This window comes from Strongylocentrotus purpuratus, unplaced genomic scaffold (genome assembly GCF_000002235.5).
Source record: "Strongylocentrotus purpuratus isolate Spur 01 unplaced genomic scaffold, Spur_5.0 spur5_scaffold_5, whole genome shotgun sequence".
NCBI classification, from domain to species: domain Eukaryota; kingdom Metazoa; phylum Echinodermata; class Echinoidea; order Camarodonta; family Strongylocentrotidae; genus Strongylocentrotus; species Strongylocentrotus purpuratus.
In genome coordinates, this window is record NW_022145611.1 from 2,416,992 (window position 1) to 2,440,922 (window position 23,931).

The window sequence follows — 23,931 nt, forward strand, 5'->3', positions numbered from 1 at the left end:
TAACCTTTTGTTTATAATTGACTTTTAAAATAAATTACAATTTTCTGAGTTTAACTTTTTTTGACTCACAAGGTAGATCACTTTGTACTTAAGTGTACATATATATTACCTACCAGCAATTGTACGCTTTCACCAAGAAAGCTGCTTGTTGCATTCAATTTTCTCACTAGTTATCCAATGTACAATATTATAGTGCATACTTAGGCATATATCACTGCAACCAGTTATGTATACAGAAACTACAGTGTATATCTGTGGGTGTGTTTCGTAATAATGTTTTTGAGTATTTATGTTTAACACTTGGAAGTATTACATTTACATTTTTCATGATGTACATGACCCAATTTAGTTGTACATGTTATAATTTTACATACATTGCATCCCAATGATATTAGTGTGATATGGTGTCAGTGTACATAGAATTGAAAAGAGTGGTTTCTTTTTTCATTCTTCAGTTGTTATTATTCTTTTGTGACCTTTAATCTCTGCATGGCTGAATATCTATAAAGAGTTTTCCTATCCTGTATCTGATTGAGGTGGATGGTCAGAGGGAGATGACCCTGATCCAGAAACAAGTTCAACCTTTGAAGTTTACTTGATTTATTCATGATTTCAGCTCATCTTTAAAACATAAGGTTGTCATACAATATCAGATGTCTCCATCTGAGTTTCTCAGACCCCCCCTCTCTCTCATTGTAAATAATGGATTTCATTGCACCCCTGTGGCATCTATGCTAAATATCACTTGAAAGAAGAGGAATGGCTATTCTTAGCTGCATCATATCGTCTTTCTCTTGAACTGAAACAATCAATTTTTGTACAGATGGAAAAAAACTGATGTGAAATGATCAAGAATATGACAATATACTATTTTAACATGCAGTACATGTATTCGTTATAACTGAAGTTAAGGTATTTCAGTTGCCTGAATGCAGATTGTATTGCTATGCCAGACAAATCTATCTGTTTTCTGGAGCACATGATGAGAATATATAGGTCTGTATCCCCACATACGTGGAAATACACCTATTCAAGTACATGATACATGATTTCAAAACAGTTGAGTGTTATTGTATTGTAGATCTGATAAAGATGTGTTATATTAAGAATTGAGCCTGATTAGCATTGATAATGATTGGTGATGAAATAGAGGCTGATTACATCTATATTTACATACCATGGGTGAGAGAATATTAGGTCAAGTGCTGCTCAATCAGTTGTAGCTACTTAATTGTCTGCAGGCGCAAACCATAGGGTTAGTATTCTTAGAATCTGTAAGCAAGTTTTGAGCAAAGTGAATTGATTGAAGGTTTTGAAGGCAGATATAGTCCTCTTCTGAGGTTGTGTTTTATGCCCTTGTTCACAGTGGTGCCAAGCATGATCCAAAAATCAATACATTTTAGAATTTCATTTTTGTAAAGAAATATTTCCCTATAAGGTTGTGTTTCCTGGATTATTTTGTAGTGCCGACTTAGCTGTATGTCCTATTGAATATTGAAAAGCTTAAAACAAAACCAAAGAATTAGAAAGGATGGCTTTGATGTTTGTTAGACCAGTACTCTAATGAAGAACATGAAAGCATCATTTGTTTCTCATATGTCTGTGGAGCTGAAATAATGAATACTGATGACCCAGTCAGTTTAGCAATCAAACAATATTAAAGGTAAACACGATTTGACATGTTAAAACATGATTTTGATGGCCTAGTAGACATTTAAATTTTTGTCTGTACAATGTTTCAAGTAGTGCAACATTTTGGCAATTTTTATTCAATGTATTTCCATCAAAGTTTATTTTGATTTTGAATGGAGAAAAAAAGTGCATCATTTTTGCAATTGATTACAAGTTCAATATCATTTTTTCTTTCTTCATTTTTTAAATGTGATAATGATTTTTTTTTTTACATAGAGTTCTGAGAGCATTCAATTTCAAACTATAGGATTTGGACGTTGATTGAGTCTTGGAATAAAGATTCTGTTTTGCTAAATTATGTTTTAAGGCATTTCACTTATGTGGAAACATTGATTAGAGAGTGGTCAATGCTGACAAACTAGGTGTTTTTAAAGCAGGATACTAGCTGACTGACCAATATGAGAAAGGAAAACAGACATGGCAACATGGTTGATCACACAGACAAAACCTTGCTTGTCAGATAACATTAGACTGCATGCATGCTGCTGCTTTTAATAGTGTATGCATGAATATATCCATGAACGAGTATCTAAGAAGCCAGATACAGGGAAGAAGACCGAAGTTTACCTCTTCTCATCCATTCCCCCTCCTATTCTTTCCTCAAATCTAACGTATCTGTATTAGATAGATGTGTGGACTTGGCTTTTCCCCTCCCTTTCCTCTCCCATCCCTTCCCCTCCCATCCCTTCCCCTTTCCTTCCCTTTCTCTCCCCTCCCTCCCCTTCCCCTCTCCTCCCTTCCTCTCTTCCTCTCTCCTCCCTTCCTCTCTCCTCCCTTCCTCTCTCCTCCCTTCCTCTCTCCTCCCTTCCTCTCTCCTCCCTTCCTCTCTCCTCCCTTCCTCTCTCCTCCCTCCTCTCCCCTCCCTTCCTCTCCCTCCCTTCCTCTTCCCTCCCTTCCTCTCCCCTCCCTACCTCTCTCCTCCCTCACTCTCTCCTCTCTTCCTCTCTCCTCCCTTCCTCTCTCCTCCCTTCCTCTCTCCTCCCTTCCTCTCTCCTCCCTTCCTCTCTCCTCCCTTCCTCTCTCCTCCCTTCCTCTCTCCTCCCTCCCTCTCTCCTCCCTTCCTCTCTCCTCCCTCCTCTCCCCTCCCTTCCTCTCCCTCCCTTCCTCTCTCCTCCCTTCCTCTCCCCTCCCTTCCTCTCCCCTCCCTACCTCTCTCCTCCCTCACTCTCTCCTCTCTTCCTCTCCCCTCCCTTCCTCTCTCATCCCTCCCTCTCTCCTCCCTTCCTCTCTCCTCCCTTCCTCTCTCCTCCCTTCCTCTCTCCTCCCTCCCTCTCTCCTCCCTTCCTCTCTCCTCCCTTCCTCTCTCCTCCCTTCCTCTCCCCTCCCTTCCTCTCTCCTCCCTTCCTCTCCCCTCCCTTCCTCTCTCCTCCCTTCCTCTCTCCTCCCTTCCCCTCTCCTCCCTTCCCCTCTCCTCCCTTCCCCCTTCCTACCCCCTCCCTTCCCTTCCCCTCCCATCTCTTCCTCTCCCATCCAATCTTAAGAATATTGAAGTGTAAATTGCAAAACAAAATTAAAAAATAAAACGATGAGACAGTTTGTTAGCTTTGTATTGTTAATGTCATGCTCTTGCATAGATTGTTATATTTTACATATACCGGTAGTTTGTTGGGAGCAAGAAGGGTGTTAACTCACACAGTTTTACACAGAGTTAATCTCCTTCTAGCTCTAAACACACAATATTTGACTTCTGTCAAGGCAGAGTACCGGCAACGCCTTAATGCAGCCTGATTTAATTGTGGTATAAAAATAAAATGACCCACCATCTTATGTAGATCCCAGCCTAATATACAGTGGGTATGGTCTATTGGTCTTTAACATGGTAAGGATATATGTGACCAGCGTATTTGAATATCATTGATAACATATTATAGGTTCTTGGAATGATTTAAACTCAAGATATACAGGTATATAGGAAAGCTCCCTGTAAAAGTAGCTATCGGACAATAGAAAATACAAGAAGGTAGATCAACCAACATTGAAATGAAAAGATCAGTGGTTCCTCCAATCTCCCTGGTATAACAATCTTTAACTGGCAAGCAAGCATTTAAATTACCGTGTTGGAGGGGGGGGGGGGGGGGGGGCTGGTCATGATCTTCAGTGGTTATACAAAAATTGTGTAATTTTAGTTGCTATTTGAGGAGATTTTGTTTTTATAGAAAGTGACAGACAGCTTCTTACAATCTACTTAAGTGGTAAAGGAATATGTAGAATGTCTATTTCAATCATGTGTTTGAGAGAATTCCAAGACAGAATTACTGTAATCAAATAATAGTGCAATCCTATATATATATATATATATATATATATATATATATATATATATCCTTCATATACCAATCTCTCTGCATCTCCATTTTGGAGCAATTGTTGTGTGTTGATTAGATATGCGCTTCTGGCTCTAGTTCTCTAGTTACATGCCGCATGCATGTGCATATTGGTAACCCGATATTGCAGCAATCACTAAGAAATTGTTGAAATCAAGATTGTTTGTTGTTGCCATGACCTATGCTTGTATTTGTTTTCAAGAGTCAAGACTAGAGATTCCAAACCTCATTACCCATTCTAGTATACATTCAACAATCCGAGATAATAGAATACACTTGCCAGTTAACCTGATAGAAGAGAGTTACCATGTTCTGTTTGAAAGAAAATCTCAAGTTATTAACAATCCAAACCTTTGAGAAATCGTTATCCCGTCTTTGATTGTGTCTAAAATCACCAGCTTCATATCAGCAGTAGATAACTCAACTTGACGTTCACCCTTTCCAACTTGTTTTTAAAAAAATCCAATCAAATTCAATATGTTTTATTTTCTTCTTAAAAGGATTTGGTAATTTTTTCTCAGATTCTAAAACAAAGTCCTGGATTTAACATTGTTAAACGATGCATTTAAGAATTATGAACATCTGTGCTGGCCAGTGTTGTGGATTTGGTAGAAATGTAGAAGTATTGTGATCTAGTGGATATACTGCTGGAATTTGGGAAAGGATGGGAATATCTCGAAATTCAGTAAGTGTTTAAATATAGTTTTGTTCTTTTCTCATCTCTTTAACAGGTACACCAAGATAATCATCATGGTTAACAGAGATGGCCACATTCCAGTCAAAAAGTGAGTTTCTAATTCTCAGGAATTTCATGTGTCCTCCATATACTCTGTGTGTCAGGTGACTAGTGCGTGTTGTGCAGGAGATGTCAGTTTGATTCTCTTAATAAAACACATGAAGGCAATGAACTCATTCCCCAGTATGCTATGTTTATTATACCTTATTTTCAGCATACATTTGACAAATTATTTAATTAAAACATATAATTATCTGCAATTTTCCATTTTTCTAGGAATATTTTGCTGACTATTTCAGTGTTATTAATCTGCTCTTAACTTTGTGGAATGATTTTGTAAAGAGTTGTGGATTTCAAATGATAATTCCCCTTTAAGCCCCTCTGCACTACTTACAGCTACTTGCGCCCTCTATATAGCAAACAATGCCTTATCGGTGACCATTGGTCCCCCATGATCCTCTTTTTCTTATGTTAAGTGAGAGCTGATGTGATGAGATAACCACCTGTCAGTGACCTTGCAGGGTGGTCTAATCCCTCCTGTAAACTAGTACAGATGGGCTTTAAAAGCTCGCTCTATCATGACAGCACTTTCACAATGTCTCAACATTTGCTCATACAGGTGACACAGTCATACTAACATTCTGTTTTGTCCCTATCTCTCTCCTGCTAGCATCCGTAAGATGTTTGCGTCAAGTAATTCAGACCGGAAGAAAGTTGAGACCGCTTTACAGGTGGCAGGGGTTCATAGTGGCAAGGTATGTAGAAATCAACTATTAAACAGGAAGGTTGAGTTCTGGGAAGAGGTGAAAAATAATTTGTGAGAGTTATCGTTATTATGCAAGTGCGGAAGAACATCAGATAAAACATCTTCCCTGAAAAGCATGGCTCTTCAAATGCCTTTATATTCTAAATATGGCATGTAACAGCATAAAAATTAGAACAGATTTTTATGCCACATGTTCGTCTAGTCCCATATACATCTTTCTGTGTGCAGTGCTTGTAACATTACCAAGACTTGGCCAAATTTCTTATCATTTTGATGATTCCAGAACGTTGCAGTACACACCAATACTTACATGTCTATATACTAGATGCAATCGCATGACCAGAACTCAACTTTCGCTTTAAAGGCTGGCATAATGAATGAATATAAGAACAATTTTAACAAACAAAATACCATCTTTCTGAAGCCAACAGGGTTCAAAATCTGTGTAGAATGATTTAATATTTATGCGGCTCAAAAGTCAAAACAGACTATATCAATATTTCATATTTTCTGCAATTACAATAAACAAATTAATTTAGTATTTGCAAGTAATTTTGACATCTGTATTACATTGCTTTTAAGGGGTATACTTTCTTAGGTTTTTTTTATATTATCAATTCTTCATGGAGGTACTATGTCATCAGTGCTTTCTTATTTTTCAACTTTTCACAAATTTGGCAAGTGTATTCTTCATGTACATGTATCTGGGAAATAAAAACATACAAAACAAAGTCCTTTGCTTTTATCATGTGTCTTAGGGATGTAACTGCAAAGTATAAGTGCTCGCAAAAATACTGCATGCACAGTTCATTTAGCCTGAGGCCTGATTTACTGTAATACAAAGATTGTTGTACATCTGGAAAATGTGATGAATTATTGTAATGTCCATTTTCATGGCAAGAAACACTCACAAATGAAGAAGAACAAAACTTGAGTGTTGTGATTCATATAATCACCAGCCCAAAATGCTCAGGAATGTGGACCACTTGCAAAAGTTAAGAAAAGGTTTTTACTATGAGATATATCTTCATGGAAGTTAGGAGGGATAAATCATCTATATATCATCATATTAAAGAGCTTTGCATTTTTTCTTTGTAGCTTTCATTATCTTTATAGTATATTTCTTTTGTAATTCTATGTTTATAATATTATTATTAATATCCCTCTGTTTACATTGTAGTATTCTATTTGTATACTGACCCCTTCAGCCTGTGCTGCTGGTCAGCTTTTATACACTTATATAATAAAATAAGAAAATAATATTAACTCATATCCCCAATACCAAAGAGCCCTTGTAGCACTCGAACAAATCAAACAAAGAAATTAGAATGAAAGCTGTGTATCTGCGGATATTCATTATGCTGTAGTGTCTGACATCTCAATCAAATTGAAGTGATTTGTGTTTTGGCAAATAGCCAGAGAAAAATCAGCTGGAGTGGCTTTTCAAACAACCACGACTAGAATAGTAATCTAACACTTGTTTGTACTTAACACGTACTTCAACCTCAGTAATTTCAATTATTGGAATGATAATTCAATTTGACTATTGAGTGAGTTTTATTTTTTTTTTTAAGGAAACTTGAACAATATGCTATCTGAGCATACATTTTATCTGGAGATTTGTTGACATATCGTCTGTCAGGATTAAGAAGGGCGTAAACGAATATACTATAACACAGAGTTAATGTCCTTCTGGCTCTGAATATAGCTTACTCCATCAAGACTCTGATCGTGAGCGTGCACATAATTTCAGAGGAATTGATGATGTCTATGTCATGTGACCTTTAATACTATCATGAAAGTTGTACATCTTCCCTGAAGCCAGGAGTCTGATATGGATATCCCCATATCAATCTATGTCCTCCTATAATTGACATTTTATGTATGTCCCCAAGTACATTTAAAACAAACTGGCAGGCACAATTTATTTTTTCTCATTAACAGCAAAAGTAAAAATATTTTATAGAAAAGGGGATGTCTTGTGATTATATTAGGGACTTAGGGTTGGTAGGTCAAATAACGTGAGAGTTCAAAATCATATCTGAGTAGATTTTTAAAAATATAATTGAAGTCTTTTTAAAATAAAAATCATTTAGTATTTATCACACCATTTTCATGGGAGGAATAGAAGTTTATCACTACTATTACCTGTTTTTCAATATTGTGGTATTGAAAAATTAAGAGAAGCAACAGTTTGAAGAGATGGTTGTGGTAGAAATATTCCTCTTGATTAAAAAAGAAGAAACAAATCAACCAGCATCTAAATCAAGTGAAGTTGCACAACTGTGTAATATATTAAGTACAGACTATTTTCCAATGTAATTAACTCCTGTCCAAGTTTTCACAATCTTGTTTGATCGGAAATAATGTTCACACGTTATTTATTATGTTGTAGATAAACATAGTTGCACTTGTTGTCACGTTTAACTGTGAAATTACCCTGACTGAACATACGAGTATTAGATGATAGATTGCTTCAATTGGTAGAAATGATATCAATCTCCAACTAGAAATGCAATCGTGTCACAACGATGTGCGTGCAATGACGCCGTGTTTCTACGTGTCGAACGAAATAGCTTCTCTCGGACTATCCAGAGCAATTTGTACGAAGTCTTTAGCTTCTGTAATATTGGAGACAGGTAGGGCGAAAGAAAGGCCTCAATAGTGACCTTGATGGGATGGTAGTGACTATGCCTACGATGTTTGAAAGAAATTGGGATAGGGGAAAGAACCTAGAAAGGGCTCGCAAGCACTGCGTGCAAAAACAAATGGGATTAGTTGCATGTTCGTCATTGCAATCAAGATCGTTCTAGGGGTCAAAAGTGTGAACCCGATTTGCCCCATAGACAATGCGTGTAATGCATGGGCGGAAAACGTAGAGGATCTGTATTATGACCGGAGTTAAATTGTTTTTTCTCTCTCTCTTTATGTCTCTCTATGGGCCGTATATGGTATCGTTGGAAAGAAAATTTCATGGTCGTTATTGTAAACTACTCTCTTTTTTTCTATGATAATCCTATCGAAACATGTGATGTAAAATAGATTTAAAGGACAAAATGGCGTCTTAAATGGCCCCCTTGACCAATTTCAAAAATCCGGCCACGAGGTGCCCTGCGTATTGCATCTCGGAATGTCATTGCAAATTTTCAACGAAAAAAAAAGGATGTTTAGGGGGCGAAAAGTAGTCTGAAAAAAATGACGTCATGGCCGATAAGTGTTATAATCGGGCGGAATTCGTATAGTGACCCTTGTTCAAATGCGATTTACTCACAATTTTCTGTGTAAACATATACCATACTTGGTATCATTCGAAAGGGCACTTCATTGCGGTCAGTTTGACACCATTGTCATCTGCACGCAATGTACTGCACGCATTAAAGGCGCTATTACGTAATGCATAGCAAATTCATCATTTTTGGCGATAACTTTGCGCTGACGTTAGTAAAATTTTCCGAATTTAGCAGACAGTTGTCACGTATATGGATACATGTGTCTGCCAAGTTTCAACGACGTAGGTATAAAGATCGCCATTTTAGAGCAAGTTGAAGTTATTTCGGAATTTTCTTGAAAATGGCGAATTTGGAGGGCAATTTTCGCAAATTTGGTCAGTGATAGGGTATATAATTTTGTATATGGCTGGAAAGGGCATATCCTCAAGTATCTAAATCCAAAAAAGGGTACGGCTCTGCCAAGCCATAATGGAGATACGGCCACAGAAAGAAAGCCAATTTCCAGAACTTTAGAGGGCGCTATTTATGTTTTGCAAAACCATTGGAGCGTGAAATTTGGCAAGGCTATTTGCATTTATGAGATTAAGATACTGTGAGATTTAAATACAAAACGGAATTTATATGAGAAAGTTATGGCAGTTTTAGATTATTTAGGGGTCAATTTCTCAAGAATTTGAGAGATTTTTGACGGAGTCGGTTTCAGATTTGAATTTTAAGTACGAAGATGGCATTTTGAAGGTCAGGTTATACGTCGCAGATGAAAGAACACCTCTTAGACTATCTAGAGGAATTTGTTAGAAGTTTGTAGGATCTAGGATAGTGGAGATAGGAAGGAAGATAGAAAGGCCTTAAAATGGACCAGAAACGGACAAAATGGCGCCTGGACGGTCATGCATAACTGATTTCGAAAATCGAAAAAGTAGGTGACCTTGATGAGATGCTAGAGATGATGCCTACGAAATTTGAAAGGAAAAGGACTTGAGGAAAGTACCTTACTAGGAATCACAAGCACTACGTGCAAAACGAATGGGATTTTTGGACGATAAGGAAAACAAGAATATTAATGGGGCAGAATGTGAACGAAAACAAGGCAATGACGAAGGTTCGTCATTGCAATAACTACAGCTTGAATTGAAGATACATATGGTCAGTATGTGTTTCCAATCTTATATCCAGGGTATGTTTTGTTAGCATCTGCTCTTAAAACTATTTCCCTTTTGCAGCCAACCTCCAATTCTGTTGAACTTTGCAGGAATTATGAATATGTCATGTATGTCCTATCTGTGAAATTTAAACGTTAGCAGTGTCCTAATATTCAAATTATGCAAGGAAACCCGTTTACTTGCTAGACTTCACTGTCAGAAACTATTGAGTGACTGACTGGCTTTTCTTCTTCTTTGGTAATAACATACATAAAATGAGCTGTAAAGGTTCATGAGCATTTGTCTACATCAATAACCGACTTCTTGTGATGGCCAGATTAAACTGATTGAATCTTTGCGCAGCATAAAACCTACGACCATTCAGTACAATGGTGTGAAAATCAAGACTATTACTCATTGGCTCTATAGCTCCTAAGTCGATTTCACAACTAATAGTTGTTATTTTCCCACTTGAAGACATTTTCAAGCCCCACCTTTTTTAGGGAAGTTCTAAATTAGTATTATCTTTCAAATGCAGTTGGAATTTAACCTTTTCATTTTTTGGGCCTGCAAATGGGACATAGTACCTTTAAGACGTGAGATCAATCATGAATTATTGATTTTTTGTGTTAAATTGCATGCATGTTTTCATGTGAGTTTTATACTGTCCTTCCTATAAATGGATGTATAGAGCTAGGTCATAGTAGAGTTACAATAATAACATACTCAATGCAATGTTAGATATACCTGTAATTCCCAATGGATCTTCTATCTTACATGTATCAATACTAGCTTATTCAAATCTGTTATTATTTTGAGGTTTCATTTTATTTTCACACTCAAGGGAAGTTGAATCAATCTATTTTTGAGGTTTGTGACCTTTTTGCCTCCTTCTAGAATCAGTTGATGCTAAAAGGTCATATAAAATGTTAACACTATTTCCTTGAAAGTGCTTGTAATACCAGTTTGATACAGCAAAATGACCAAAACGCTTACAGGAAATAAAAACTGGTACATGTAAGACATTGGCCTACCGGTACGGTTTTAGTACATTGGTTATTTCAGCAATCACGTAGCTAGGATAAAGTCAAGAGAATGACCACATTTCTTCAAGAAAAGATGTTCCATTTGATACATTTTTTCCCCTTTAAATATGAAATAGATTCCCCAACACCAGACAAGAAAAAAAAATCTATTTGTTTACAAGCAGGGCATGTGTACCTGTTGATAGTTTGATTAATAACCATTCACATTGCCAAACTAAATTGGGTGAAATCACATCGTCGAGGGCGGAACCCTTTGAATGATGTTACCAGTAGACAGCTCATGCTATGGAACACAATGGTGTAATAAATCACTTTTCCACTGCAGGATTTCTCATTAGTGAGGCGATAGTGTAAGAAACAGTCGCGGCAAACCCAACGCTCTATTAAAGCCATATTGCGATGACATTGAGAAGGCATTGTAACCGCTTGATTGGGCCTTCAGTCATCTGATTCATCTGTGTGTGTGTGTGCCTGGACACAGATGGTTGGGCACTAAGGCGTACTCTTCTGTGTGTTAAGCTCATCAAATAGCAAGATGTTGGTTGCTAGGTTAATAGTTTCTGTAAAGGTAGTCTGTACTGCATACAATGAAATTGCTATAAAACATTGTTAATTGCTTACCGTACATATAACGGGGTGGTTTGGATGAGCAAAATGCAACAAAATGTCACCAAAAGATAGGAATTATATTTTTAAAAAATTGAAATTAATAATAATACTTGTATGTGCTGAATAGCGACATTCCATGTACAATGTATATGTTGGTCGCGTACAATGTATGGGATGATTTATTGTTTCATGTCATGCAAACATATAGGATCCTATGCATTATCACATTTATTTAGGGTGCGTTCAAGCAATTTTTTGAAGCTAGAATCATAAATATGAATCACTAATCAAAACACTGTGACAAAACATGGTTGCTGCGGGAGATCATTTAAAGCCCCACTGTCCTACTTGTAACTACTTGCTCCCTCTATATAGAAAACTTCCCCAATCGGTGCCTGTTGGTCCCCCATGATCTTCTACTTCTTATGTTATTTGAGAGCTGAGTTGATGAGATAGCCACCTGTCAGTGACCTCGCTGTGTGGTCTAATCCCTCCTAGCCACACTAGTGTTGATAAGCTTTAAGTAAATTTTCATCAACGCTAATTTATTGCTCATTTCAAGCCCAGACACTGCCCGTCACACTGCGCAGTTTGACCCATGAAGTAGGTGAAATTCGGTGCGCGCTTTCTGAATTTGTTTACGGTCGACTGTCGGCTGCTGTTTTGCCCAACCAGAAGCAGGCCACTATAATGACATCATAGAATCATGATTGAGATCACCGTTGCTTTAAGCAATTTTTAGCCACAGTGATTCTGCATCTTTTTCAGCATTTCATGTTCGTGTTTTGAAACGTTAATTTTTACGACTGAAGAAAAATCGCTTGAACACAACCGTGTTTTAAACTAAACGTCTTTGAAAACCGTGTTTTTAGGGTGAAAGAGTGTTGCTTGAATGCACCCTTATACATGGAATCAAAGACATTTGGCAGATATCCTATTTTCTGGAGCAAGTTAGAAGGGCATTATAAGTCTGTGTTACGGGTTAATGCCCTTCTGGCTTCAAACAGAAGGTATATATATTGACAAGGCATACATCTGGAAAATTTGTGAGAAAGTTGGTTTAATTTTGTCAGAATTTGATAAATACAAAAACCAAATGATTACTCTATGCTACTCAGACTCAATTTACTATTTAGGCTAAATCTACTTTAAAGGTACTATGTCCCTTTTGCAGCCAACCTAAAATGCTGTAGAACTTTACAGGAATTATGAATATGTCATGTATGTCCTATCTGTGAAGTTTAGACGTTAGCAGTGTCCTCATATTCAAATTATGCAAGGGAAACCGTTTACTTGCTAGACTTCACTGTCAGACACTATTGAGTGACTGACTGGCTTTTTTTCTTCTTTGGTAATAACAAACATGAAAAGAGTTGTAAAGGGTACATGAGCATTTGTCTACATCAATAACCTACTTCTTGTGATGGCCAAGATTAAACTGATTGAATCTTTGTGCAGCATAAAACGTATGACCATTCGGTACAATTGTCTGAAAATCAAGACTATTACTTTTGGGCTCTATAGCCCTAAAGTCGATTTGACAACTAATAGTCGTTATTTTCCCACTTGAAGACATTTTCAAGCCCCACCTTTTTTAGGGAAGTTCTAAATTAGTATTATCTTTCAAATGCAGTTGGAATTTAACTTTTTCATTTTTTTGGCCTGCAAATGGGACATAGTCCCTTTAACAAAAAAATAAGTTTGCCCATTATTAAAGGTAAAGGCCAGTATTGGAAACGCCCCAATTTCAAAAAATGAAATGGAAGCTCTTATTACCAATCATGTGAAAGAATATGTTTTGACTAATAAATGATGATAAAATTTTTGCCGGGAAACCGCCTAATAATTGATATATTTGGTAAATTAGTTTTTCTATTGGTATGTGAAAGATAAACGCATGTGTCGCGCATGTGTGCGTATAGTCCCATATACATCTTTCTGTGTATAGTGCTTGTAACTTTACGAAGACTGGGCCAAATTTCTTATCATTTTGATGATTCCAGAACCTTGCATTATACACCAATACTTTATATGCTAGATGATCAACCTTTTCTGATCGATTCCACAATGTTTCTTTCACAATGCAATCGCATGACCATAACTGGTCTTTATCTTTAAAACAAAAAATCAAGAACTTCCCCTCCACCATCTCTGGCTTTCTCAATACCAAGGCGCGGTCATCAAAGAATTCTTAATTTTGTTGTTGGTTGACACGGCAAAGACAGTCACCCCAAGCATTTGTATAATTACTCCAATCCCCACCGAGCTGTTTCGCTAATGGAATTTTGTAGACATCTAATCACACCGTTTGATGTTGAGTAGAGCAATTTAGATGGCTATTAAGAGAGTGATGTGCCAAAGAATGGTCCCCTCTACTGGTTCAATCATCAGGCGCGTCTTCATCATCTCGAGATTGCCAAATAGCCCGCTATTTCTGATTTGGGAAATAATCCCGAAGTAACAAATCGCGTCTTCACTATCTCGAGATTCGACCTCGAGACTTGAAACTCGACCTTGAGAAATTAGCTCGAGATATATTGCTCAGCGTTAGCGCGTATTGCGAATCTTCGGTCTAGTGAAGACGCACAGGACAAATAGTTGGATATTTTGCAAACTATCCCAAGATATCTTGGGATGACAATCCTGACCAAATATCCCGCTAATTGCTAATTCGGTCCGATGACGACGCAAATGAGCTGGATAGTTTGCGATCGGGATATTTCAAATAGCTGGATATTTGGCAATCTCGAGATAGTGAAGACAGGCCTATTGATGCTGTTGAGCATGATGTCCTGATGGAATGCAGTAGCCCTTGAAAGAGTTTGGCAATGCACACTTGATGTAGGAGTCTTGCAGTCAGATTGACGTTTCAGAGAAATCACAAGATTTTATACATGAAGTCTATATGAAATCTTTTTATTACTTACATGGCATGAGATTTTATTAGAATCATCAACAAAATCAACAACAATAACCAAAACAACAAAATACATATATATATATATATATATATATATATATATATATACTCTATACGTGTATATGTTCCTCTAAGTGACTTTATCATGTTTTATGCCGCACATTGGGTCTTAAAGAAGTGATTGATACCTGTTTTTAAAGCAAATCTTGCTGTACTACATTTTTCATACTTTTTGCTGTTACTAATAGTATTACAGTTATTTCAGATTTGGAGCTCTCAGATTGTTAGATATACATCAATGAAATATAATATTAATATTATTGACAAAATTCATGAAGGTATGGTATGCAGTTTTGTCCTATATTTTTTAAATTAGAGAATTTGAATCACTGATACCCCCTTTAAAAGGGGGAGTATGATGACCTTTTCTGTTCTATCCTGAACTGTAAAGGTTTAATCCATACAAATTCAGCCTTTTATGGAGTAAACCAGGTACAGCATTTCAATGTGTAATGTTTATTTTTTTGTATTCATTGTTTAACAGGATGACACAATCGACCCTAAGAAGTTCACATATGATGTTTTCTTCACATTCTACCTTCGCTTAGTCAACCAAAAAGAAGTGGACAGATTATTCCAAGAGATGTACGTATCATCATCAATAAAATGTGTAATCAGCAAACACAATACTAGTTCATGTGTATGTCCACAGGCACAGTGGCAATACGCATAAACTGTGTAGGTATTGTTTAAACAGAGGCAAACTTGAAAGCAGTATTTGCCGATCTGCACACTTGCTTTTATGAGTGCAAATCAAACGCCAGTTGATTTCTCAAGTGTAATTTACACTATGACAGCAGACTTTTTGTCTACAAAAATGTGTAACTCATGATTTACGCAACATTCTATGTGTATGTTTGTGAAATGGGGCCTGCCTAAGCCACATGTACATGTTGGTAAACAGCTGATTATTAAATGAAAAGATGAACAAATTTTGTTGTATTTTACATCCAAATGTATTTGCATTTGATTACATCCAAATGTATTTGAATGTGATTACATATATTATGGCTTGTAAGATTTTGTCTACATGTATGTCATGCATAGAAAGCCTCAAATATTACTTCAAATTGTATAAAAGAAACGTTTTAACGTACTCTGAATAATGGTACAGCGATTGGCTCTTTAATTTTTTACTATTGTTATCATGGGGGGGGGGGGTTGAATGTAATGATTCTAATGCTACAATGTGATTGGTTCTCTTTAAAGGAATTATATCATACTACTTTAATGAAAACAGTCATCAGAAATAGCTTGGATTGTATTTCACTTCTTCCCAATCTCAAGTTATAATTCTTAGAATGTGGTAAGTAAGGCTCTTTGGTGTATTTGTCAAAAGTCTTCCCAATACCAATGACAGGTGATTATTGGTCTATTAAGGTAACTGCTTAATCTAGGATGAGAAGGGGTGTATCGATCCACCCCTGGTTTGGCTCTAGCAGCGTGTCCACACACAAAATAATTTATCCCGAAACTCTATAACGAAACGTCGTGTAAAGGATCATCGTATAAATTTCAGGGTGTCCACACACAAGAAACGTCGTGTAAAGAATCATCGTATAAATTCCAGGATGTCCACACACAGAAGAAAGTAATCCTGAAACTCTACAGCGAAATGTTGTATAGGTGTGCAGTTTGCTACTGCGATCATGAAAAGGAAGAGGAAATGAGAGGTCAGGTCTCCTTTCGCTTGAGGTCACGTTAAGCCCTGCTCAGTTATACTGTTCTAGTTCGACTAGTTACGTCCACACACAACACATTCTGTGATTAGGCATGATTCTTTATACGTCGTATAACGAACCGCATGTTTGGGCATCGTTTTGTTATACAACATTTCGTTATAAGACGTATCGTTAGTAAGCATCCACATGCACAATTTCATCGTATAACTATCCCGAAACGGTATAACTAATCACGCCTAATCACGGAAAAATCTGTGTGTGGACACAGGGTAGTTATCATGACCCTAGCTGATTATTGATTGATGATGCATGCATACGCAGGGGGGTTCAAAAGGGCTTTCAATAAACATGTACCAGTGACAGGTTTGAAAATCACAAACATGTTAATATTCATAGTCAACCCAAATTATTTATGCAATATCAGTCATAAAATTAGTTTGAAAATGCTTCATAATATGGATCAGATTGCTCCAGAGTGTGTCTAAGATCCCTGGAACCTGAACACAAGGGATACACCAGTCCATACTCATCCCATCTTTCAATTTCACTTGTTTGAATTTTTGTTTCTATAGACCCCCATGTACACCGGGTAGCTAATTGACCCCCCTCCCCTACCCCTTCGTCTCCCCTCCCCCACCCCTTCATCTCCACGATGCCTACCTCAAATCTCTGTTAGTTGCATGCATCTTGCTTTGGCTGGAAGTAGGTCAGGTAATTTGTAATATGAGATGCAATGAAGCTCTCCCAAATGCGCTTTAATTGGACTCCGTTTACAGAAATACTGCAGTCATTGGAGGCAATATTCTTTTCATGGAATACACTTGTGATGAATGATGCTTAAGCTTGCCTAATGGTTCTTAATGGCAGGGATTTCTTAAAGTTTTGCTGTCCGCTCTGTCAACAGTCCAATTACTAGGCTGTGATAGCTATAAAATATATCATTCCAGCATGATCATGATAATACAAGAAAAATTTGTTTCTTATTGTATGTTAGTTTTTTTCAGAATAATTATTTTTTATTTACATTTCATTATCTTTCTCACAACCACCACCACCAAAATCATTATGTTTATCATGGCTATCACCTTCTTTTTCTTCTTCTTCTTCTTCTTCTTCTTCTTCTTCTTCTTCTTCTTCTTCTTCTTCTTCTTCTCCATCATTCTTGCTATCTGTGAATCAATGTAAAGATGCTTTTTGATTTCTATTTTTACTTAAAGGGGAGCGAGGAACAAGCCCTATTTGCAGACAGCCCAACTGGTAAAGTTCCTGAACAATGAACAGCGTGACCCTCGTCTTAATGAGATCCTTTATCCATTCTATGATGCCAAGACAGCTATAAGTATCCTGGAGAGGTTTGAGAAGAACAAACAGTTTGCCAAGAAAGGTAAAGCAGTCTTCTTTTAAAAGGCAGTTCCTTTTGTCTTAGTCATGTTTATGAAGAATTGTGCAGACATGCTAGTTCCTTTTAATGCACACATGTGTACGGTAGCAGAATTAGTGTGCATAATGATAGCAGCAGCAGCAGCAGCAATGTATGATATCTATCCATTTCTTTCTGGTGACATTCCCGACTGTCATAACATTACCGGATACATTCCTGTTGTGGTTGTTATTTGCCACTTATTTAGGATGTTCACTTCCTTTTGTTTCTAACCTTGGTAAGAAATCTGCAGGAAAGTAATCTAACCACCCATCTTTTCACTACCTTCATGATTTTTTTTTTCTGTTGTTGCTGTATTCAAAGTGATTTTGCATTATAATCATTACATGATTATGATAATAGTTAACACATAGTCCTTTAAAACACTCATCGTTTCTAAGCGATTTGCTTTTAATATATATCTTTTACAGAAAAACTTAAATAAGAAACATAATAACGTGTATTGTAGATAGATATTATTATTATTATTATTATTATTAGATTGGTTTTGTAAGAAATGGTTGTACACATACAGTTTGTCTGTATTTTTTAATTTGAAATATAATGTTTTGCAATTTCTCATCTTTTCTTTAGATGTCTACAATAGTTTTAAAATTTAAATAATCGCTAAACTCCTGATGTAATTTGAACAACCCATTTTTCCAAAACTCACTTTTGAACTCTTTGGTTTTCTGTTTATATATTTTATATTTGAGTTTTAATTTATGTCAAACTATGTTCGTTGTAATTGATATGTATATTTATGTAATTTTGCATGTTTTTATCTGTGAATTGTATCGCAATTCAGCCTTTTACGGCTGCGAAGATATTTTTAAATAAACCTTGAATTGAATTGAAGTGAGAGAGAATATTCTAAAAAATTGAAGTAAACCTTTAATAGAATGAATGAGATGGAGAATAAACATAGGAATAAAATGAGTAACAAGATTAAATTATGATACAAGGACAAAATATCATGAATTATACAAATCGTAAGACCACATTCTTAACATATTCCAGAATTGCGAAGTGTTATATCATGTCTACACTTAAGGAATTGAATGTATTGCATTGCAATTCCAATTAGCATGTTGATACATGTATTGTAGATAGATATTATTATTATTATTATTATTATTATTAGACTGGTTTTGTAAGAAGTGGTTGTACACATACAGTTTGTCTGCATGGAATGATACATGTATGAAGCTGGGTGTGATGAGAAACTTTTCAAGTGGTCTGGAATTTGTCAAAAATAAGACAATTTATAGACCATGCAATCAGGAGGTTTGATGCAGAGAGTGTTTTCTTGATGTGAAATATGATCAGGATTGGGTAGTGCTGGGAGCTAGGTGACTGCTGGGAGGTGGATACCAGCGTTAGTTTCAGTTTGTTTTAGATTACACTTCATAGCATACATCAATCCAGAATGAATAGGAATATAGTAAGTGAATCACAAATAGACCGATAACCATGATGATAGTCTGGTAGGAGGTCAACCCCTAAACACAGTCTCTAAGATTGAGAAAACTATATGGATATGTGATATCCTTTATTTTTGCTTGTGTATGCAGCTGTGCTGGCCATTATAAGATGACACCACTGAAGATGTTAGACTAGTGTTTATCTGAAGATTTGAGGATTTTGATAATCTAAAGATCTTCAAAATGTTGATGAATTATAAAGATAATCTGAAGATTTCATTCTTTGATTATCTCAAGCATTTTTTTAAATTTGTTGTTATGTAAAACTTAGGATTTCAATAATCCTTATGTAAAACTTAAGGACTTCAATAATCCTTATGTAAAACTTAAGGATTTCAATACTCTTAATCTTTTAGAATGTGATAATCTGAAGATTTCATGCTTTGATTATCTCAAGCATTAAAAAAAAAATTGTAATGTAAAACTTAGGATTTCAATAATCCTTATGTAAAACTTAGGGATTTCAAAAATTCTTATGTACAACTTAAAGACTTCAATAATCCTTATTTAAAACTTAAGGATCTTAAAAATCCTTATGTAAAACTTAGGGATTTCAATACTCTTTTAGCTTTTAGAATGTGATAATCTGAAGATTCTTGGATCAAGAATGAATTAACTTTTTCCAAAATGATTGTATGTTGAAAGTTAATTCAATGTTTATGTACTTGTTGCAGGTAACATGTCAATAGAGGGATTGATTCGTTATCTAATCAGTGATGATAACCAGGTGGATGGTCTGGAGTCTTATCTTATTGCTCAAGATATGGAGCAACCATTGGCTCATTACTTCATCAAATCATCTCACAACACATACCTCACAGGTAAATTATGCTAATAGTTCACATGACAGTCCATTAACTTGAAATTGAGGTCTTGATTTTAAATCAGGAAGTTATCTTGTAGCTAGAACAACAAACTGGTGAAACCTTGAAGTTTGTTACATCTGCATGGCACATAACTTTGAGTGAGGAACCCCTGGTGCTCATAGTTACCTTAAGATCAAGTTGTTAATAATCAATTTAGAAAGAGTATATTCTTGATTGATTGTATACCTGTTTGAAGGAATGATTATTATACAATTTTCATTGATTATTCATTAATTGAGAATGAACAATAGATTATTGCTAGTGAAGCCAAACCTTTTTGCTGAAATGATTATTAATCAATTTAGGGTTGATGAGATTTTGATTATTTGTGGAACGAAGATCACAAATGGGGTGTCACAGTCTAGGGGATGTGTCACCGGACTTGGGATAACATGGTTTATGGTTCGAGTCCTGCCATGGCACCAATGTCCTTTGGCAATTTATCTACATTTGCCACTGTCCACCCAGGTGTAGTAGATGTGTACCTGGTAGGAATATACTCCTTGAATACTTTGAGTGTCTTGGGGCAGCTAGGCTCAAGCCAGGATAATAATACTACATTGTTGGCGCATTGAGCGTCCCATGGGATTAAGACATGTTATGCACAATATAAATGCAGCTATTGTGGTCCTTATTATAAACATTACAAGTGTGATTGTATTTTGTGTATTTGTGTGTGTTTCAGGTCATCAGTTGACAGGGAAGTCGACCGTTGAGATCTATCGTCAGGTGTTACTATCAGGATGTCGCTGTGTAGAGCTGGATTGCTGGGATGGTAAAGGTGATACAGACCCTGAACCGGTTATTACTCACGGTTACACCATGTGTACTGATGTACTCTTCAAGGTATGATACACTCCCCTCTATACAAAGTTTACCTCTTATGAGAAGGTATAAATACAAGAACAAGTGAAAAAGAACAGACAATGGAAGACAAAAGGAAAGAAGGGATAGGTCAAGATGAGAAGAGTGAGGAGAGAAAAGGAAAATAGTTGTCGTACTTATTCCATACAGACTCGACACTGACCCCCAAACCAACTCATTCTTTAATAGCGTCTTTGAAACAGGGGAGAGACACGATAACACACAACATAGGCTTCAGTCATTCACCTGGTCTGGATTCAAACACACTATATTTGGTTTGACAGGCAGATACTCTACTGACTGAGCTAACTCTTAGAAACTGGATCATCTTATAAATGTCTGTCTGCATGAAGCACTATCAGCTCTCTCCAAACTACCTACCAAACCATCACACACTGAACTTTCTTTAAATCACAACTAAACTCTTACTTGTTCAAAAACGCTTTTTGACGCATTTAAACTGGAATATTGTATTTCATTAATATTTAATTACATGACTGTACTTTGTCATAACTTGCTTTCATTATGTTGATAATGATTGATTATGATTAATCTTGCCCTTATTTTGATATTTCTTTAGTTCATGAATTAGTAGTTATCTGTAATTTTGGGGTTTCATTATTGTAAAGCGCTTCAATATTTTCTCTGAAGATAGAAATAGAAGCTACTTTATTATTATTATTATTATTATTCACAATTTTTTTATTCAATTTGTTATGATTTTCTGCAGGATGTGATAGAAGCCATTAATGAAACAGCCTTCAAGACGTCGGAGTACCCTGTTATCCTTTCCTTTGAGAATCACTGCAAGTATGTGTATTCTTCTCAGATTATGATGATTAGGGCAATTAAAGCTAATGAGTACTCGTAATGAATTCAATTCTGGTTAACACGAATCCATAATTGTTTATCATGCAGTAGGTTGATGATTAGACAAGCTACATACAGATGAAAATTTGCTCAAAGTCACATTCACTAGACTGTATGAGTTGTCATATTACAATCATGGCCAGATATTTTGTTTTTCTCTATCTTTTATCACATCTTTCTTACAGAAGGGTAATTTCTGTTATTAACTGAGATCTATTGAAAAAAAGAACAGGAATTGTATACAGTGCGTCCCAGAAAAAACAAAACCGAGAATTATCGATGTTTTATCATAACTCAGTCACACTTATAATTAATAAATGACACATATTTGGAGAGCTTAGATCCTCCTCTTACATTTGATGCAACTTATATGATGCATATTGCACGCATGAGTGATTAAAATGAATTTGAAGAGAGGAAACTAAAAAGTCATTTGGCGGACGGTTTCTGAATGTCAAAACGAAAATCACATTTCTAGAAAGTTGAGTTTCTGCCCTTTCATATGACACCTCAATCACAAAAAATGAGCAAGGAATGACAAAGTTCTGTATGTTTAAAGTAGTGCTTGCATTTCCATAATTTTATCAAATGAATTCGTTTTCACTGGCTGCCTGCCGTAGCAAAAAGCAGAATCGACAAAAGACTTAACTCCGTTTCGTTGACAATCAGCCTTGCATGAAGTCTTTCGTCTACGCCCGATTGTCAACGAAACAGATTTAAGTCTTTCCTTAATTCCGTTTATTGCTAAGGCAGGTACTCAGTGAAAATGAATTTGTTTGATAAAAATATGGAAATTCAAGCACTACTTTAAACTTACAGAACTTTGTCATTCCTTGCTCATTTTTCGTGATTGAGGTGTCATATGAAAGGGGAGAAACTCAACTTTCTAGAAATGTGATTTTCTGTTTGAAATTCAGAAACCGTCCGCCAAATGACTTTTTGGTTTCCTCTCTTCAAATTCATTTTAATCACTCATGCGGGACATATGCATCATATAAGTTGCATCAAATGAAAGAGGAGGATCTAAGTTTTCCTAATATGTGTCATTTATTAATTATAATTGTGATTAAGTTATGATAAAACATTGATAATTCTCGGTTTCGTTTTTTCTGGGATGCACTGTATAAAGAGCTGTTTATAATAGTTTGAATATGATGTGATTTATTCCCTACCAGCATGTTTTCACCTTCCTCTGCAACACATGAACTATTAATCACTCTACATTCAAGTGTGAATGTAATTGTACTCTTTCATAACATCATTAGGGCCGATATTTCCTGCATTATTTATAGTTATGTCATGTTTAGTGATTAACAAGGGCCCTAGAGTCTAGTTAGTGGTGTAAATTGAGGGAAATGGATATTGTTTATCACAAGAAGATTATATCAACTATTTTTCCTCAATAGAGACTTTTGTAGTACAAAACTGGAAAACAATTGTGCATGCAATTTCACTTTTCGCCTTTTAACTTTAAAATCATTGTTTCTCTTTTTGACACTATTTTCTAGTTTCCATTGCTAAATTACACTTTTAATCCCTTTTTTTTTTATCCCTATCATATTATTATTACAATGTATTTCATTTTAATTCTATTTTAATTCCATACACTATTGGTTTTATTGAAACTGCTATATGAAAATAATATGTGAAAAATGATACAATTTTATTTGTGAGCTAGGTTTATGAATTCTGTAGAGATCTAAGTTGTAAAAATGTTTGTTGCTATTAAAATATGATTTGTTTTTCATATTGATGTTTGTCTGCCCTTGTCTTACTAACAGTCAAAAGCAGCAGGCCAAGATGGCTCATTATTGCAGAACAATCTTTGGAGACAAGCTTCTCATTGATCCACTCCCAGAGTTTCCTGTAAGTACATACATACATACATACATAAATGTAGATCAATCTCAATACTTAAACTTGGCATCCATAAATGGGGGATGACTACTTGATAACATTATGAGTGATACTTTTTTCTTTCCAGGAGTGCTTCAGACCTTCAGTTATGGCATACATGAGAGATAGTAACCAGACTGGATATTATGTGTATTCTTGATGATGTCTGTAGTTTGTGTATATGTAGATCTACAGTAGATCTACAATAACTAAATTATTCATACCCCTTGTAAATATGATGGTCTTTCTTTCGTAACCCAAGAATTTTTTCCCACGGTCAAAAAGGTTCTTGCAGTTCAAAATATTGTTGAGTGACAAATGAGC

At 35.9% G+C, this 23,931-nt stretch overlaps 1 protein-coding gene across 15 annotated transcripts in view; it reads left to right on the forward strand.

Annotated features, from left to right (window-relative positions):
• Positions 1-23,931, forward strand: part of LOC100888919 (1-phosphatidylinositol 4,5-bisphosphate phosphodiesterase beta-1) — a 131,924-nt gene that overhangs the window by 56,177 nt on the left and 51,816 nt on the right. For all 15 annotated transcript variants that reach the window (XM_030999299.1, XM_030999298.1, XM_030999308.1 and 12 more), the window contains 8 exons: positions 4,748-4,801; positions 5,423-5,507; positions 15,010-15,110; positions 17,425-17,591; positions 19,786-19,932; positions 20,663-20,823; positions 21,572-21,651; positions 23,493-23,577. In XM_030999299.1, the coding sequence (XP_030855159.1) occupies positions 4,748-4,801; positions 5,423-5,507; positions 15,010-15,110; positions 17,425-17,591; positions 19,786-19,932; positions 20,663-20,823; positions 21,572-21,651; positions 23,493-23,577 (880 nt within the window). The remainder of the gene's footprint in view (positions 1-4,747; positions 4,802-5,422; positions 5,508-15,009; positions 15,111-17,424; positions 17,592-19,785; positions 19,933-20,662; positions 20,824-21,571; positions 21,652-23,492; positions 23,578-23,931) is intronic.